This window comes from Canis aureus, chromosome 31 (assembly GCF_053574225.1).
Source record: "Canis aureus isolate CA01 chromosome 31, VMU_Caureus_v.1.0, whole genome shotgun sequence".
Classification (NCBI taxonomy): Eukaryota; Metazoa; Chordata; class Mammalia; order Carnivora; family Canidae; genus Canis; species Canis aureus.
In genome coordinates, this window is record NC_135641.1 from 27684044 (window position 1) to 27702574 (window position 18531).

Here is an 18531-nt window from a genome sequence, read left to right on the forward strand (position 1 = left end):
TCAAGAACTCTCACAACTGAATATTAAGCAAAAGATTTAAACAGTTCATCAAAAATATATGAATGAGAAATAAGTACATAAAAAGATTCTCAGCATCATTAGTTATTAAGAAAATATAAATTAAAATAAAAGATACCAGAATACATTTATTCAAATGGCTAATTTTTTTAAAACTGGCAATGCATGTCAAATGGTACCAAGAATACTGAGCAACCGGGACTCTCACATATATCTGGTAAGAATGCAAAATGGTAGATCCATTTGGGAAATCAGTGTAGCTATTTCCTATTAAGTGAAAACTTGACCAGGTGATTTTAGGAAACCTGTATCTATGTATTTGTCCAGGTGAAACGAAAACATAAATCTCAACTCAAGGCCTCCTATATTAATGTTTATGATGACCTTATTCATAATCATCCCAAACTGGAAACTACCCAAATTTTCACCAACTCCTGAATGAATAAGTAAATTGTGGTATATCCATCCAATAGAACACTCTCATTAAAAAGAAACAAAGTGCTGATACATTTAGTAGCATGGATAAATCACAGGAGCTTTACTCTAAGTGAGAGAAGCCAGACACCAATGACTATATACTGTATAATTTCCTACAGCCTTCTGGAAAAGGCAAAATTATAGGGATAGAAATCAAATCGGTGGTTACCAGGACCTGGGGGTTGGGTAGGGTTTGACTGTGAAGAAGCATGAGGGAAATTTGGTGGGATATGGACAAAGTCTATATCTTGATTTTAGTGGAGGTTACATACGGTTTATGTTTGTCAAAACTCCTAAAACTGTACATTTTTAAAAGTCAGATTTTGTGTGTATAAATTGCATCTCAATTAACTTGACTTAAAAAAATGTTAGGAAGTAACAGATTGTAATTCAGGTAAACCACAGCATTTGCAGTCACGTTGGTCTTTACAAAGGATCTTATTTGTATGTCTTTTTAACACAGTTGTGAGGTTAGATAAGGTGTTGGGTCTTTTAGCTACACCATCCAATCCCTTTTCCAGTCGGGTGTGACTGAAAGTAAACGTAATAGTAGATTATGGGGAGAAAGCAGAATGAAATCTCGGTGTGTATTTCACACACACAATTCCCTCCCCTGTGGGCTGCTCTGGACTGGCCATGTCCCTTGATGAAAGGTCACATTTCTTCTGACAGGCAACTTTGTCTACCCATATTCCTCTGTCTCTCCTTAAATTTTAATCCTTCAGGATTAGGGATAATTGGCTACTATTGGGTTCAGGGACCAGAGAGGTCCCTCTACACCCTGCCCACATTAAATTCTCCACAACTTATTCAATTTCAACGTGCCATCTCTTTACTGTCACAATCCTGATTGATACATAGAACAAGGTTCAACTCCTAATTCCATCACTTTGAAGCTGTGAGCACTTGGCCCATGCATTTATCATATTTGAACTTTAGTTTTTTCATCTGTTAAGCATGAATAATAATACCTCTTCGGCAAGGTTGTCATGCAGATTAAATAATGATATACTAGCTGAAGAGTTTTCATTAATAGTTTCTCCCTTTTTCATCTTAGTCTCTCCCTTCTATCACTGGATGTATATTCTCTTTCAACTTCTTCACGTGCTCCTGTTTCTGCTCTTTCAAGGTAACAGAATTTCCCTAAAATGTATTAATGCATAAGCAATTTATACAGGGGGTATATAATGTGCAGAACCCTGCATAAATGGCTTAAATGTACCATGGTTATGTTCCTGGAATAAGCTTGCTATTTCGACTGCTGCAGAACAGTTAAGTCAAACTTTTGAATTAGGTCAACAAAATCCACAAATAGGGTGGAATCTTTGGACTGTCTAAGCAGGGACAGATCTGGAATAAATCAGCCGCAGATATCACTTGTCAGCATGCTGAGGGAGGCATTTCAAATAAGAGTAGAAGGTACGTCAAAAATATTGGCTTCTGGTAGCATTATGATGTATCCATTAAATCTATACTGAGAGTTTTCCATCATGTGGATTCAAGCTAACATAATCATTTTATGGCAGTAATGTCTAAACAAGGGTCCACAATTAGGCTGTATTTTTATCTTGACTTGTGAACTATCACTGCCAACTACTCAAATTTCAAGCTTTTGAGAGGTATGTTATCCTGGAAACCCTTCATTAAAAAATGAAACATTTTACTGTCCCACCAATTCAATGTGCTCTGGCCCGTCCCTATCTAGATCCAAATTAACCATGTAATTGTTTCTACCCTAATGACTAGTATTTTTAATGACTTTTAGAGAAAAACCAAAGAGAACAAATTTATTTCTATTTTCACAAAACATCATCTGGCTTGGATTCTTTTTCTAGCTTTTTAAATAGTGAGACAGGATGACGTTGTGGGAAAGGAACTGGATATGGAATTAAGATACGTATTTGAAATCTGGTTCTGCTACTACTTCCCAGCTGTGTGGCCTCAGAGTCATTTGATTTATCTAGACTCAGTTTCCTTTATCCATTAAATGGGCATCTGGTGGTGAATCAAATGAGCTCATAATGATCTAACAGCATAATACGTATTTTAGAACTTAGTAACTTTTATTTATTTATTTATTTATTTATTTATTTATTTATTTATTTATTTTACAATCTGTGTGAATAAGGTTGCAAATGTGATTACTAGGAAATGAAATGAAGAAACCTTTCAGACAGAGGCAGGAATGTTTTGGTGAAATGAAAATTAAAATACTGGAGGACGGAGAAAGATATGAATGATTACAATGCCTGCATTTATAGCCCACATGTCACAGTTCGGTATTTATAGGTTTGTTAGTGACAACCTTCCCAGTATAGCAATGTTAATTATGAAGTAGCTGTCAGTCTCCCTGACACAGCGCTATGCACCTGACTAAGGCTGAAACTGCTCACCATTTCCATAGATGATCATTTCATTTAAGAGTCCAAAATATACACCAATAAATCAGTTTGAGTTTCTGGGTATAATCTCCCTAAATCTTACTTTGAAATAGCCTGGTGAGCCTCTTTTTTTTTTTTTTTAAACAAATCCTAGTGCATTTTTGTTTCCCAAATATGATTTGTAATTATCCGAGCTAGACATAAAACCTCAGGGAGAAGTGATGGGTCTCACGCTGAACACAATATTAAATATATACTTAAATTTTCCAGAGCCCAAGCTCCTGTTGCTACTTAAATACCATGATCAAAGCAATAGATAAATATGGAGAAGAGTTAAGAGGGAAAGAGAAAAGCTGAGAAAAAGAGAATAAGAAAGAGAGAGAGAGTGGGGGGGAGACTGAAGAGAGGCTTGGGAAAATGTTCAGTGGAAAATCTAGAAATGATGTAAGAGAAAGCAAAGACAGGGATTGGAGTAAGGGGTGTCTAACTGAGACTATAAAAACTCAGAGAGAAAACTCACCATCAGGGCTGAGTTTGGGAGAAACTGCACAGACAGGACTCTAAAGTTAGAATCTCCTGATTTTTCACAAGGTAAGTTAAATATAAAAACTATGAGAAAAACTTAAGGGTTTACTTTTCTTTTAAACTACTTTTTAAATTTTCACATACTGTTAAAATGTTTCGATTATATCTTGATTTTGAATGTTGTTTGGTAATATTTCCCTCTCTAAAATGAGTAGAAAAATCTAAGAAGATATTTTTGTAACACAAAATTAAGGTGGAGCTAATTGTTCAGATATTTCTTATTTATTATATTGTTTGTTGCTTTTATTTCCCACTTCAAAATAAAGAGAAAGACAATGCAAGATGATGATTCTCTATATATGTTAACAGTATTAATTTTGCTTTCATCAAAGATGTCCAATGTTAGAAAATGTTTAAGTGTATAAAAGTGCTCAACTTTTAAAAGCCTCGGTAGAAAAGAAAGGTTTTCTCTTATCTTGATTTCTATCAAAGTTAAAGCTTAAGAGATATCCCTAAATTAATCAAATTCTAAATTCAATATTCTATATTCTTCAAACCTAAAGTATCCTCTGGTTTTCTTCTTATAAAACTCAAATGTGCCACTGTGATATTAACAGTTTAGACTTAAGTCATACCAATTCTTTTGTATTTGAAGTGCTCTTGCTATTAAATGATTACATTGAGAGTTAATCTGAAACATATATTTGAGTTATGTTTAAGAACAAATTTAAAACTTTATTTCAGGTTTCCATCTGTAGGAATAGTGTACACTCAATAAATTCAGTTTTACCAATGCAAAATATTGCTCCTTCAGAATACAATGATAGATTCCATAGGTTTAGGATGGTGATAATTATTTGTTTTTAAATTATCTTTCTAGAAATTAAATAATGTTAATAATAATAATACATTATGAAGATTTTAATGCCCACATAAGTTTTGAAATTGATAGGTCTCCCCAAAAACATCAGGCATGGCATGTATCTCCTCCATACTTTGGTACTAGTTTTCAGTATTCTTACAGAATTTTTCTAAGGAAACTCTCCCATGGATGTGAATTCAAGTCTCCTCTTTGTAAGCAAACTACATGCACTGTGGTGTCATTCAATAAGTCATTTAGAGTAGGCTTTTTTTTTTCTCCCCCTTATTTCTTGGAGTTTTGAACTGATTCCAGTATAATGAATATGGGCAGTAGAGAAGCAGATATGTTTAGTAGGCTAGATTTGGGCTCTTCGGGACTATAATTTTAACTTCTTGTTAAAATACTTTCAATGATTTGAACCTTTGATTAATAAAATTAGATTAATGGAACTTGTCCCAAAGGAACAGAGCTCAAGTAAGCAGTCCCAAAATATTGCCCCAACTCTGTCACTGTGTAGTTTATAGCTTCAGGCAAGTCTGAGGCACAGACTAGGGTTCAATAATATCCTGTTATTATGGAAAGAAACAAAAAAAACTGGAAATGCCATGATACAGAGTGGGAAAATGGCCAAAGGAAGCTCCTACATCAGCTAGTTTTCCTATATTAGAGAATGAAGACTCAGTTTCACAGTACTTTGGAGCTAATCTTTACACATGGCCTAATTTAATCTTATTGCCCATATTTCATCTACTAAGATCTCTATCTACTGGACACTTTTGCTTAGAGACTATGGTGCCCTCAGAGGAACATGAGCTTGGGGGTCAGAAAACCAGACTTCTAATCCCAGTCGTGACTTCAGCACGTTTCGCTCAGCCTTCTCTGAGGCTTCCTTCTCCCCTGGAGTTATAAAAGGTGAGCCCCAGGTCACCAGGTGCCCTCCTAGCCCTGGGTACCTCTCTATGTAGGCCAACTCCCCTGTGCCTGAGGTCTCTCTGATTAGAGGTCTCGTTTAAGTGAGCCTTTCCCTGTCTTTAATCAGATAGTTCTCAAGGTATCTCTGTGGAGCAGTGGTTAGAGCCAGCTGCCATCATTGCCGGGGTCTTAGCTGGCCTGAACTGACTGTCGCCCAGCCTTAGCCTTATCAGGCTCCCATCAGCTTAGGCCTCAGCATGAGGCTGCTCCCACAAGAACAGTTCCTCCATTATGCCTCACCCCACTCCCTCCTTTTCTTTATCCATCTTAAAGTTTTCCTTCATCTCCTTTCCCTTTGCCAACCTAATTATCTCTGAGCCTTGCTCTCTCCATCTGTTGAGAGTGTTAAATTTGACAGTTTCCGATGAGCATCCCCTCCGTTTTCTAAAATTCTATGTTCCTGTGACACATAAGGCTGTAACCATGCAAAAAATGCACTTTTAAAATATCACCCATACCACCAATGGCAACTTGGCTGTTGGCCCACCAAGTCAGAGCTGTGGTTCCCACGGGATCATTTTGCCGGGTGCATTTTCCTGTAAGCTCTCTCTTGTCCATCCACACCAAGGCTCTAAGAGGCATCCTCTCTTCCTCTGTCTCTTTTGTGGTCCATCTCTTCCCAGCTCTTCCAGTGCTTGTGTAAGGTCTAGTTCCAGTAACAAGATCCTTCATTCCCTTAATCCCCATGATGGTTCTACTTTCATGACACAGCTTGACTATTGCTATACAGTCAATATCATAAAAACTCTGTGAAAATCATAATCCTAACAACATAGAGATTTTCAAAAAAACAAAGTCAATAAAGACATTTTATGAACTGTAAAACAAAAATAGGTATCATATAAAATTCTATTAAAATTCAATTAAAAATTCACTTTTGTTACTACAATGAGAACTTGAATAATTATGTTTTGAGTATAAAAGAGATTACTTCCCTTTGTTTTCTTCCCATTATGATATTCTGTTGTATGCTAATATTTTCATGGAAATATTTCATAGAAATGTTATTGCTGAAATTAATGATAATGCATAATGTACTATAACACCAAATGTCAGAGTGGTTGCCACTTATAACTCTCTTTGGTGAAATTTCTTTCCTTGCTCAATATTACTTTATTATAATTCATTTAATAATTACAATACCAGTTTGCCATAATTCTAGAATTCAAGTAATTCAACTGAATTTCATCCTTAAAATGCATAAGGATAAAAAAATATTTTTCATGACATAAAAAAGTAGTATGGCATCTTTCATTAAGCTGCCAGATTTAGAAGTCATTATCAGGATAATGATAACTATTATTTGCATAATTAATTTGTGCTAGTCAATTGCATTATTCGTAATCCTTATAATAAACCCACAAAGTAAATTTGTGCCCCATATTCCTGATGAAAATATTAAAGCAAGAGGCTAAGTAGCATACCCAGTCAAGAATCATATCCATATCTGTGTAACTTAAGGACCAACCTCTTCCTGCTAATTGACTTCATTGTATACAGAAAGTATACACACAGTACAGGGAGTTCGGATACCGGTATTCTAAAGTAACTCTGCTTGTCTCAGGGCATCTATTTTAAAAAATACAATTATAATATTTTTTTCATTTAGATCTAGCATGATTGATGTGGTGATGAAAGGAGAAACATTAATTTCAAAATAATAAAGTACTATGCAAATGTTTAAAAAATGGTTACTTACAACAATTGTACTTGAAAGAAATGGAAGAGCCTGTTCTTACAGGAAGAAATTCCTGGGCAGAGCATGTGGTCAAGGAGTCTCCACTTTGACCAGGCTGTGAGCATCTGAGGACAAGATGGGTATCTTACTCACTGTTATCTCCCTGGCGCTTGACACATAATATATACCTAATAAGCACATCCTATTGAGTACGATAAAATTTATATTTTTGACCCTTCATGTACATTTTAGACAGTATTTTTTATTGATTATATTGGCCAGTTAATGTAATTGAAATGTAAGTTAATATTTTTATCATATATTATATGTAAGTACAAAATGGGATAAAAGATAAAAGGTGGTGGTAACATTCCACAATATCTAGAGGCTTATCTACGCCATCTTTAATTGCGTTTATCCTTTGAAAGCCTTTTTATGCCAGATAAAAAGCCCTCCAATGTATCAAATGGCCAAGCAGCTAGTTTATGTACAAATCTACCAGCTTTTCCCTACCCATAATTTTAATGATACTAGTTTTTCTCATGATCAAGCATTAGAATAAAACAGGAACTCCCATTAGCAGAATTGTCTAGAATTGTCTACAGTCATACACTAAAGATTTTTTCTATTTCCAGGTGACATTGTTTTATTTCAAGAAACTTGCATTAATTCAGGGATCTAAGCACAAGCTAAGGTTGGATAACGAGCAATCTTAAAGTCTACTGGGAGAATTACTGGAGAATATTGATTTGTGTTGCTTTCATTAGAATGAGAATCTGAGATATTGAAACATTAATGGACTTGCTGTGACTCTGTCATGAACTCTGTCCCATATTACTGTGGTTGTACAACTTGGGCAAATCTCTTCTCTTCCCTAAGCCTTAGTTGTTTTCATATCAATAAAGCTGGAATGTTAATATGGTCTGCATTCCTATTTACCTAACACATAAAGCTGCTACATTCATTCATTCATTCATTCAACACATCGTGTTAACTCTAAATACTTTGTTAAATTTATTTACCTGGGCTTTTTAGTAATGCAATCTTCCCTTATTGTCATTATAAATTCCCTCTTAAATTTTTGCAAGAAAAGAAACTAGTACTATGATTGCAAATTCCAACTAAGCAAAAAGAGAGACTTAACAACAAAATTTTTGAGATTTTTCCAAAGGCAATAATGTCTAAAAAAAGAATGAAAAGGGTGCCAAATAGAATAAAATCAATTAACACATGTATAGTAGTAAATTAACATTCTTCCTGATTCATAGCATTCAGGAAAAGTCCTTTGAAAATGCAGGTGTGTGCTACACTAAGAACATGTCATCCGTAAACATTTTACTTTATAAGCAGTTTGTTTTGGAGATGGAAAAATGTTTTATGCTTTTATAAATTGGTTATACTTGAAGGAGCATGAAACTGAGAGTCTGAAATGTAAGTTGTTTTTCTGGCTCTTTTAACTTGCTCTGTGATTTTGGAAAAAATGTACTATTGCCTACTGAAGAGCAATGTGAATGAGAAAGAACACATTCCTGATATTTTAATTAAAACAAAAAAAAAGGGAAATATTAAGCTGCTATCTCAATTTGCACCTTTCTTTCAGGATTGTACTTGAAACATAAAGTACCCATCACATGGGATCCTTGGGTGGCGCAGCGGTTTGGCGCCTGCCTTTGGCCCAGGGTGCGATCCTGGAGACCTGGGATCGAATCCCACGTCGGGCTCCCGGTGCATGGAGCCTGCTTCTCCCTCTCCCTGTGTCTCTGCCTCTCTCTCTCTCTCTCTCTCTCTGTGTGACTATGATAAATAAATAAAAATTTAAAAAAAATTACTCATCACACAATTTACTCAAGATAACAAATTTTACAAAGAGAATTTCAAATAAATGTCTCAGCAACACAAGTATTTTTCTCAGATGTATTTTTGGGAGGATGATATAGATTTTATATATATATGCTGACAGAAGCCACAACTTATAATTCAAACTGCTTTTGGACAAAAATCCTCAGTGATTTTTAAGTCTTTTATTTATGATGATACAAAAGCAATTACCCATTCCTATAATTCTAAGTGCTACACTGAGTTGTTCACTGGGGCCAAATTCCAGAGGCAGGGAAGCTCCAGTAAGGAAGAGACCCTCAATTCACCTGGTCTGAGTCTCTCAAGTATTTCCAGCACCTGGCTGCTTCACACTTCAAAGAAAACTAGTAGCAACTTTCTTACCACTCTGTTCAAATACTGTCACTCACCGAAATATCAAAATTATCTGTACAATGTAAAACTGCAATGTTGCACAATCTGTAATACTTTATCAATGCCCCCAAATTTTCAGTTTCCTACCTGGTTGTTGAGTGTAAGTTTAATGTTCCCTGGAAGAATTTGGCTTCAAAGATCTGCCTTCAGCTCAAATATAATCCCCTTGAAGCCATGTAGTTAATCTTTTCCCATGATCTTATAGTTTACAAAACGTTTTCATGTACAATTTAGAGTTCCCATTGAAAATTTTTTACCTATTGTGAAATAATAATAAAAGTGATTTGGTATATTTTCATAAATAATTATCTTTATACATAGTTAGTAAATAATATGAAATATAAGATTAAATACACTTATTACTGATATTTGGCAATCCTAAACCAAATCCACAATGCTTATGCTGCTGGTAAATTAATTAATTTTAAATTAACTAAAATCGAAATTTTATGAATTCACACAGTGAGTTTTATTAGACAATAATTTTATTTTGACAATTTAAGCATCTTGTTTAGGGTCACCAGACCAATAAGTAGCACAGCAAGGACACTTTTCTCTATCCTTCAAGTCTAATTCTGTGTTGTTTTTCTCACCATCACAGAAATTTTTATGATGTTTCTACCTATTAGTTGACTGAAAGAGTTATATTTTTATAATACTAAGCATAATGACTTAAGCATGATGAAAAAAAGTAAAAAAGCCCAAGTAAACATTTGAAAGTACATTAGGTGTACTATATTTCATCCATTCTGATGCACATTTAACATCTTGGAAATTGGAATGCATCATACACTTGATAGGATGTCATAATTTAATTGGTAGCATGTTTTCTTTTTAAAATACGTGTATTAGATGGGATCTCTTACTATAAATGACATGTTAAAATGAAAGATTTGGAGGTCCTCCTGATTCAGCTGGAAATACTTTACATTCAAGAGGAATGTGTTTATGTCAAAACCTACATGCAATTTTATGCATAGACTGGATGATTTGAGGGACAGCAGAAGGTCTTTCTAGCGGCACCTGCACCAACTATTATCATTACCTACAATGTCTGTACTTCTGCCAGAAAAGAGCCAGATTCACCAACAGACTTTTAAAAAGCTAGAAGCAACATTAGACGTCATTTAGACCAAGCCCATTTCACTCCACCTAGAGAGGAAAGAGTTAGCCCAAGCAATAGATATGGTCAAGCCAAGGCAGGGCCTCAGTCTCCCAAGACTTGGAGCAGGTCTCTTTCTAGTACAGTGAGCCACAGAGACTTTGTGTCAGGCATTGTCCCTTTTAGGTCCTCTTTTGAGATAAAAAAATGATAGTCACTCTGTTATCTATTATTCCTAAAGCTTTTCTTTGTTATCAAAAAGACCTGGATGACTGTAACTCATGGAGCAGGGTACAGGGCACACTGAGCTTACTGTTTTACAGACTTACTCAGAGCCACGCTGATTCACCAATTGCTTAGATGACTACCATCACTTTCTTTTTTAATTAATTTAATTTAATTTAATTTAATTTAATTTAATTTAAATTTTATTTTATTTTATTTTATTTTATTTATTCATGAGAGGCACAGTGAGAGAGGCAGCAGAGACGTAGGCAGATGGAGAAGCAGGCCCCCTGTGGGGACCCCGATGAGGGACTTGATCCCAGGACCCTGGGATCAGGACCTGAGCCAAAGGCAGACCCTCAACCGCTGAGCCAACCAGGCATCCCACCATCATTGCTTTCTAAGAAGATGGTGAGCAGTGCAGTGCGCAGGTACCCATGGTCATTGCATAGTGTCAGAACTAGGGACCTTTTACAATATGTCCTATTAAATCTCACTTTAAAAATATATAAAGCCTTAATTAGTTTGTAAGTCCTTTATCCTTTATCTTTAAGCCCTTTATTTTTAGTTTTTGTTGAAAATAAGGGTAGGGCAAAGTCTATTTTGAATATTTCCAGTCAAGTAACTAGGGTAAATTAAAAATTCCCAAAGTTATCAAGGTTCACCCCCAAACTCAGTATTCTTGAGACTTTCTAACATTTCTACTACCCATAAGTCAGACAGTAATGATAGTCTTAGGTTGAAGAGAAGTTTTCTTCATCACCAGAGTAGTTTGTGTTTTTCAACGCCAGCCCTCAAGGCAGATAGTTTAAAAGTGTCATTAAAAAGTGCATACAAAAAAAAAAAAAAAAGTGCATACAGTCAGATGTTGGCTCACAATGTTTTTTTTTTTTCCAGCTTAACCTCTCTCTCTCTCTCTGACACCTACCCTCATTCCTGTTTGCTTTCTTATTTAGATCTGTGGGTTTTGATCTTTTCTCTTTTTTCCTGCCTCAACCCACTTGAGAGGGTTTTGTTTTGTTTTGTTTTTGGGGTTTTTTTTGTAACAACAATGACTCATTTTCTCACCGATTCTCAATAAGGCAAACATCTTTCTTCATTCTAACAGAATTCTCATTTAATTCTAGCTTAAATATAATTAAATAGTTTCTTTGCTACTGTACTTTCAGAGCCTTTAATATGCCAATATGCACGCTCTGTGTTCCTTGAGGGAATCTACAATACATGTTGCTTCCCAAACTTAAAGGACAAAACTTCACACACCTGGCTCCCTCCACTGCCACTCCAGCTACAGTTTGAGGATCCCTTTGGGATATAATTCTGACATGTGGAAAAGTCTTTGAAACAAAGGTTGAGAAGTTGCACAATGTGAATGTTTGTTTGTTCAGCAGTATTATTCACAATGTGAAAATGCAGGAACATAGTAGACCAGTTGGCTGACAGTGAATGAAGTACTGCACCTAATTTTATCAGTCAGGTCCCACACTCACTGTCTCCTTTGAAGATCCTCACTAGCCAGAGGAATAATATTCAAAAACTGCTCAATGTAAATTACTGATGTCCTGGAAAAATGACAAACGTCTCTGCTCTGGTATATTCCCACAATGAACATCCTTCAGTGTTCTTTCGATTTGGAGTGTACATGGGGCCAACTAGATTTTAAGTCATAGGCTATATTTATCCACTATCAACAAAATAGGGAAACGGAGCTCAACCTACTCTTTTCCTTCCCTCCCTATAATTTCCTCTATTTCTAATTTTGTGGCAATCAAGTTTCAACTAGTTAATCAAATGTCTTTTGTGTGGCAGGTGCCAGGGTGTTTGTTTTCATTAGTGTACCAACTGCCATATTTAGGAACTTGGCCTTTTGGTTAACTGGCTACAGCATGGCTTTAGACCATTAAATGTGTGTATTTAAACTCAGCATTTATTTTTACATCTCCCTATCCAAATAATCAGGATGTGGTTATCTGTAAGATGATACATTATGACTTTTTTCCTATATACACCCAAGCACAAAAATATATGCCTTGGACATAATCATCAATATTATAAATGCCCATCATCCTGTGCCATTTATAATATCGCAAAGATGAAGAGAAACCTGGTTAGTAAAACGTACATAAAAATAGTTAAAGGAAATCCACATGGAAAGACTTATAAAATTGGACAGTTTCACACTTTGTAACCTGTTTTTAACATGATAAAAAATGAGGAAGGCAAACATCACAATTGTAGCTTAACTTTGATTGAATAAGAGAGCTATTTTTTAAAAAAAATAAAGATTTGCCAGAAATATGAAGTCATTTTTAAAATAATTCAGGTTTTGATGTATCTTCTTCAGTTAAAAAGACATCAGAATAATCAGGAGGAAAAAGTGTAATTCTGTGGCAGAAATTCTAAATAATTTGTAATGCATTTTTATTGGTATTTTTATCGGATAGCTGTTGCATTCTTTCTTGTTATTTTTCTACTGTCTCAATTTAGAGAACTAGTCATGAGTTACTGTTTTTTGATACTTACAAAAGTGCTCAGCTCAGATATCAGTTTGTTAGAAAGAGAACACAGAATTTACTGCCCTCTTCCAGAAAGGGTGGAATATAAAGAAGCAACTAGTGGTTAACATAGTAAGAGTCCAAAATATTTGTTGGTGACATATTGAAGAACTAGTTTAGACTAACATGAAAATCAAAATTATATTCAATAAATGTTATAAACAACACTAAAATCTGTTTATGCCCATTTTAAATGTTAATAGACATGGTTAGCACAGACGCTACCCCGTCTATATAAAACACCTATTTGTCTGTATTCTAACAGATGATCTTTCTTGCTAAAATCTACACTAAGGTTTCACAATAGCAGTATTATAAGGAAATGTCATAAAAAAAATTCTTGGATCACACCAAAGCGAATGTAGTTACTAAAGAAATACTTAGTAATACCTCATCAGTGTTCTTTCATTAACAAATTATAAGTACTATAGGGGATAAAAAAAAGTTTACATGAATCAAGTCAATCCTCTCAAAGCTCTTTTGAGGTGAGAATTATTTCTTGCTTCACGAATGAAAAAATAAAGCTCAAGTAGATTAGGTGATGCACATCCAGTGTTACTAATACAAGGAGACTCAAGTCCAATTCTTCAGATCCATCTAAGCATCCCATCCTTTTTAATTCCAGAAGTTTTCCAAATTTTTTTTTATGGAAATAAAAGTCTATTGAGACTTCTCACTCATCATATATGAACTGGGGGCTGGGGAGGGAGAGGTGGGAGGTGAGGCTTTGTCAATATAATGTACTAAGTGACGAAGTTGGGCCCATTCTATTGTAACCCACAGACTATAAACTTCCCTAAAACAGGCAATGCCTCCCCTTTACCTGCAGTCAAACTGGCAGCTAGCAGACCCAGTATAGACCATAGATTAGCTTTAATTGTCTATATAGTGGTTTTTTAAAATATAAGAAATCACAAATGTATAAATAACACATCTTTGTGCTCACTGCACAGAATTAACAAATGTACTATTGAGAAGTATTTGCTTTAAAAAATATATTCATTAAAACTAAGTCCCTATGTTTCCTTCCCTCCACAGAGGCAATCATAGTCATGAATCAAGTTCCATTGGTTTATACTTTAAGTGTGTGTATAGATTTCAAAATATATAAAATTGCTTTGTGTATTCCCAATTTAGGTAAATGGTAGCATAGCATATATGTTGTTCTACAACTTCTCATTTCCCCCAAAGTAGCTTCTTTGAAATCTATGCATACAAATACACATAGCATTTAAGACATTGTTTTAACAGTAGATACAGATATATTTAAGTCATTTGTTCTAAGTCCATAATTCGGATGTACCTCAATTGATAAATCCATTTCCTCCTGGGTAGAGTATTTGGGTTGATTCCAGTTTTTCACCAATATAAACAATGAGTATACAAACTTTCTGATACATGTCTCCATATAAACATGTAAGAGATACTTTGGAATATATACCAAGAAGTAAAATAAATGGGTTATAGTGTAGGACATGATCATTTTCAACTTTTCCGGATATTGTCCAATTTTCTTCAATCCAATCCAATCAATTGGATTGATTTCCAAATCCACCAGCATCACTTGTGTTTTTCAGTGTCCAAGCACCATTCTAACATTTGCAATGTTCACTTTAAATTTTTGCCAACCTGATATATGTCTCTCTCTCTTTTGTATGAAATAAGTTGCAGGTATTTTGGGATGATGTATTTTTGGATGTTTATTTTCCATTAGGTTATTTCCTTTTATGAAATGCCCATCCATAACTTTGGCCAATTTTTAATATAATTGTTCATTAATTGTTATTTTTAATTTTATTTATCAGTTTTAAGCATTTCAAATGCTAATCTTTCTTTTATACAGCATGTTGAAGCTATATCCCATTTTGCACCTTTTGAATCTTAAGAAATCCTCTCATAACACAAGGACATATATATATTTGCCTCTCGGATATGTGGTGCTTTTGAATTTGTGAATTTGATAGCTTATAGACAGAGCACATTCTCTCAGGTTCATGCAGACCTTGCTAGGCCTTATTTTCTAAAACCTGGCCAATTTCACACATTTCCCCTAGATATATGAGGTTACAATCCTTGGATTAGATAGTCAAAGAATAAAATTATACAAATTAGATTTCTCAGACTTTGGTTAGTTCAAATTATGATTATATCTATACAACCGCAGTCTAGGTTTCCATGGAAATGAAGCCTTGATAGAGTTCATGCCAGGAAAACTGACAGTTTCTATTAAGTATTATTTAAGTTTTGCAGAGATGCACTCCAGCACATAGAAGCTGAATGATTTGGCTTATCACCTGCATCTAACAAGTTTTACAGGAGCTTTTGTTCTCTATCTTTATATGCCAAACTAATAAATGTTGACTTTGATGTATGTGACCCTCAGATGCTGGACTGGAGATTGGCAAATGCACATTTTATTCTGGCCATGACGTTGATGCTGTGGAGTTCAGGAAAAGTACACTCAGTGGATGTAGCAACAGAGGTAATTAATGGAAACTAGCTTAAGGGATCATATATTTTTTATGAACAGAAGCCATTTCTACTAGTGTCAGAAGCAGGTGCTGCTGGAAAATAGATGCCTTCGTAGCACAAAATCAAGGAGATAGTTTTTTTTTTTTTTTTTGTATTGTCTTGACTTCACTATAGATTCAGAGAAGGCCGGTTATCTGACTGTCAAAAAATGAACTGGAAGTAATAAAGATTTGTATTCCCTGAACAAAAAGCATTAAGAGAAATTCCATTATCATTTCAGCCATATTTTTAATGAAATCAATTACATCAAGGTGAAGTGTTTTTGTGGGAAAATTGAAGTTGTTAACTGTCAAAATTTAACTCGCTTTGGCCAAACTCTGTACTACTATACAAATGTTTTCTTGCTGCCTTGACTAAAGTACACAGGGAAAGAAATGTGAGGACATCTCCATGCAGAGAAATGTTAATTTGGCTTATCTGATCTCATTAGAAAGTGTTCTCTGTACTTCGTAACTAAACAAGTGAGAATTTGAAATACATTTTACTGAAGGAAAGTTTTACATGAGTTCCATGAATTTTTTCCCCTGAGGATTAAGAATATCTTGAAAAGGAACCAAACTCTATTTTGTATGTGCAGTGATTGGAAGAATGAAAACATATCTTTTGGAGGATGCTCTGAGAGATAATAGAAGATCTCCTATATTTGCCCTTTGAAAGTTTGTCTACTACTCTTTAGAGTTTCTTTCTCATGATTATATAGCATCCTTCCCTTCCCAGTTTCTATGTCGTCAAGCTCATGTAGGGAAGAGATAGACATTATGAGTTTGTGGACATTATGGAGTCTGCTCTGTAAATAACAAGAGCCATGAGAGATTTCTTGTTCTTTCTATATGAAGACAGTATGCATGAAATAATCAGCTTCATGGCAGTGTTAAGGATAGAAGAGAAAAAGGGGAGATAGGAGATAGAGAAGCAGGCCATAAAGTTATTAAGAGTATACACTAAGCAGTAAGGAGTCGCCGTTGATGGGAATCAGAAAGAGCAAGAGCAAGAGGGGTTTTCCAGGAAGTATTGACCAGACTTTGTGCAAATTTGGTTGGCTCAGGAAAGAGGAGGATTGATAGCTTTGAGTTTAAGTGTCAGACTATATGTATTTCAAGAGTTTCTGGGACTAATGATGAAAAGAAAAATGTCACTCTTTCATTTTTTGAAGGGAAATGAAGAACATAGAGAATGGAAGAAATAATCGAAGAAGGACAGGAAGGGAAGAAAAAGAGTCTTGCCAAGACCAGTAGTCTGGCATAAGGAGGAACGTGACTAGTGGAGGATGCAGGGAGGAGGCCCCTGGGACTAGTTTCTTCCCACAGGGGAATTTTATCATTTTCTTAGAAAAGTATATCCCCCTGACTGCACAATGACTAGAGATAATTAATAGAAACATTTTTTTAAAAAGATTTTATTTATTTATTCATGAGAGACACATAGAGAGAGACAGAGACATAGGCAGAGGGAGAAGCAGGCTCCCTGCAGGGGGAACTTGATCCCAGAACACTGGATCCCAGAACTGGGATCACTGCCTGAGCCGAAGGCAGACACTCACCACTGAGCCATCCAGGTGCCCCAATAGGAACATTTTTAAATGCTGTGATCAAGCTTAGGAAAGGAAAAGACAGGCTTCATAAATGACATCTACACTTTTCTGATTTGAATGAAGTGCAAACTGGCAAAATATGTAACAAACAAGAAATTTTGCGTGGGAGGGTGAAATTATGGGGATAGTTCTGACTCACAGTAGACTCTCATTAGCATGTAGTAACACTGGGCAGCCCAGGTGGCTCAGCGGTTTGGTGCCTGCCTTTGTTTGGCCCAGGGCGTGATCCTGGAGTCTCAGGATCGGGTCCCATGTAGGGCTCTCTGCGTGGGGCCTGCTTCTCCCTCTGCCTGTGTCTCTGCCTCTCTCTCTCTCTCTCCCTGTGTCTCTCATGAATGAATAAATAAATAAAAATCTTTAAAATTAAAAAAAAAGCATGTGGTAACACATCACATGGAAAGATATAGTAAGCTTCACGAGGGCAGAGACTGGATTCTGTTCATTTTCACATCTGCCAAGTCTAATGCAGAACCTGGTCCATAGTGAGTGCTTAATGGCTTGAATTAATAAATTGTGAATGAATGGTGAAAAGAAAGCAGTGTGAGGTTTGCATTTTCAAAATTTCTTCAACAAATATTCAGAAATTTGCTGAGTACTAACTATAAGCAAACTACTGGCCTAAGCATTGAATAGAATAAACAAATAAAAGACTAATTAGACACAGTTATTGCCCTCAGGATATTCACAATCGGAATCAGTACAAATATATGGTAACCAATGTAATACAAGGGAAAATGTAATGAGCACAATGATGAAAGAAGTATAGATAGAGTGCTGTGGGAATGATAAGGAAGGATGCAGTTGATTATTGAAAAAGATGTGAAAAGAATAATCAGTTAATATACTAAATTTTAGAGGCAAGCCTGTAGTTTTTTTTTTCCTTTATTCCTGTGTGTGTGTGTGTGTGTGTGTGTGTGTGTGTGTGTGTTGTTTTAATTATTTTGGATATACCTCACCTCTATGCATTTTTGTCCCCAAAAGGCTTTCTCTCAAGACCATAAATCCACAAGAAATCAAGTTTTCATGACAGGCAGGCAGGTCAGCTAAAGGTAACAAAAGCCAAATGAGATGATTATACATATTTAAGGTTTCTTTTTCTGAACAAATGGAATCACCTTTCCCGCCCTGTAGGCTTTTGATTCTGGAGTCATAGATGTGCAGTCACCACCCACAGTCAGGGAAGAGAAGTCAGCTACTAATCTGGCAGCAAAACTCTTGCTTCTTAATGAACTTGTGTCTCTGGAGAATGATGTGATTGAAACAAAGAAGAAAAGGAGCTTCTCTGGTTTTGGGTCTCCCCTGGACAGACTCTCAGCTGGCTCTGTTGATCATAAAGGTAAACAGAGGTAAGGAACATTTTTAT

General features: G+C 35.5%; 1 protein-coding gene across 1 annotated transcript in view; it reads left to right on the forward strand.

The window, feature by feature from the left end:
* The first annotated feature begins 3298 nt into the window (after positions 1–3298).
* OSTN (osteocrin) overlaps positions 3299–18531 on the forward strand; it is a 41054-nt gene continuing 25821 nt past the window's right edge. The window contains exons 1-3 of the mRNA XM_077880095.1: positions 3299–3467; positions 15429–15527; positions 18300–18514. Of these exons, the coding sequence (XP_077736221.1) occupies positions 15429–15527; positions 18300–18514 (314 nt within the window). The 5' untranslated portion in view covers positions 3299–3467. The remainder of the gene's footprint in view (positions 3468–15428; positions 15528–18299; positions 18515–18531) is intronic.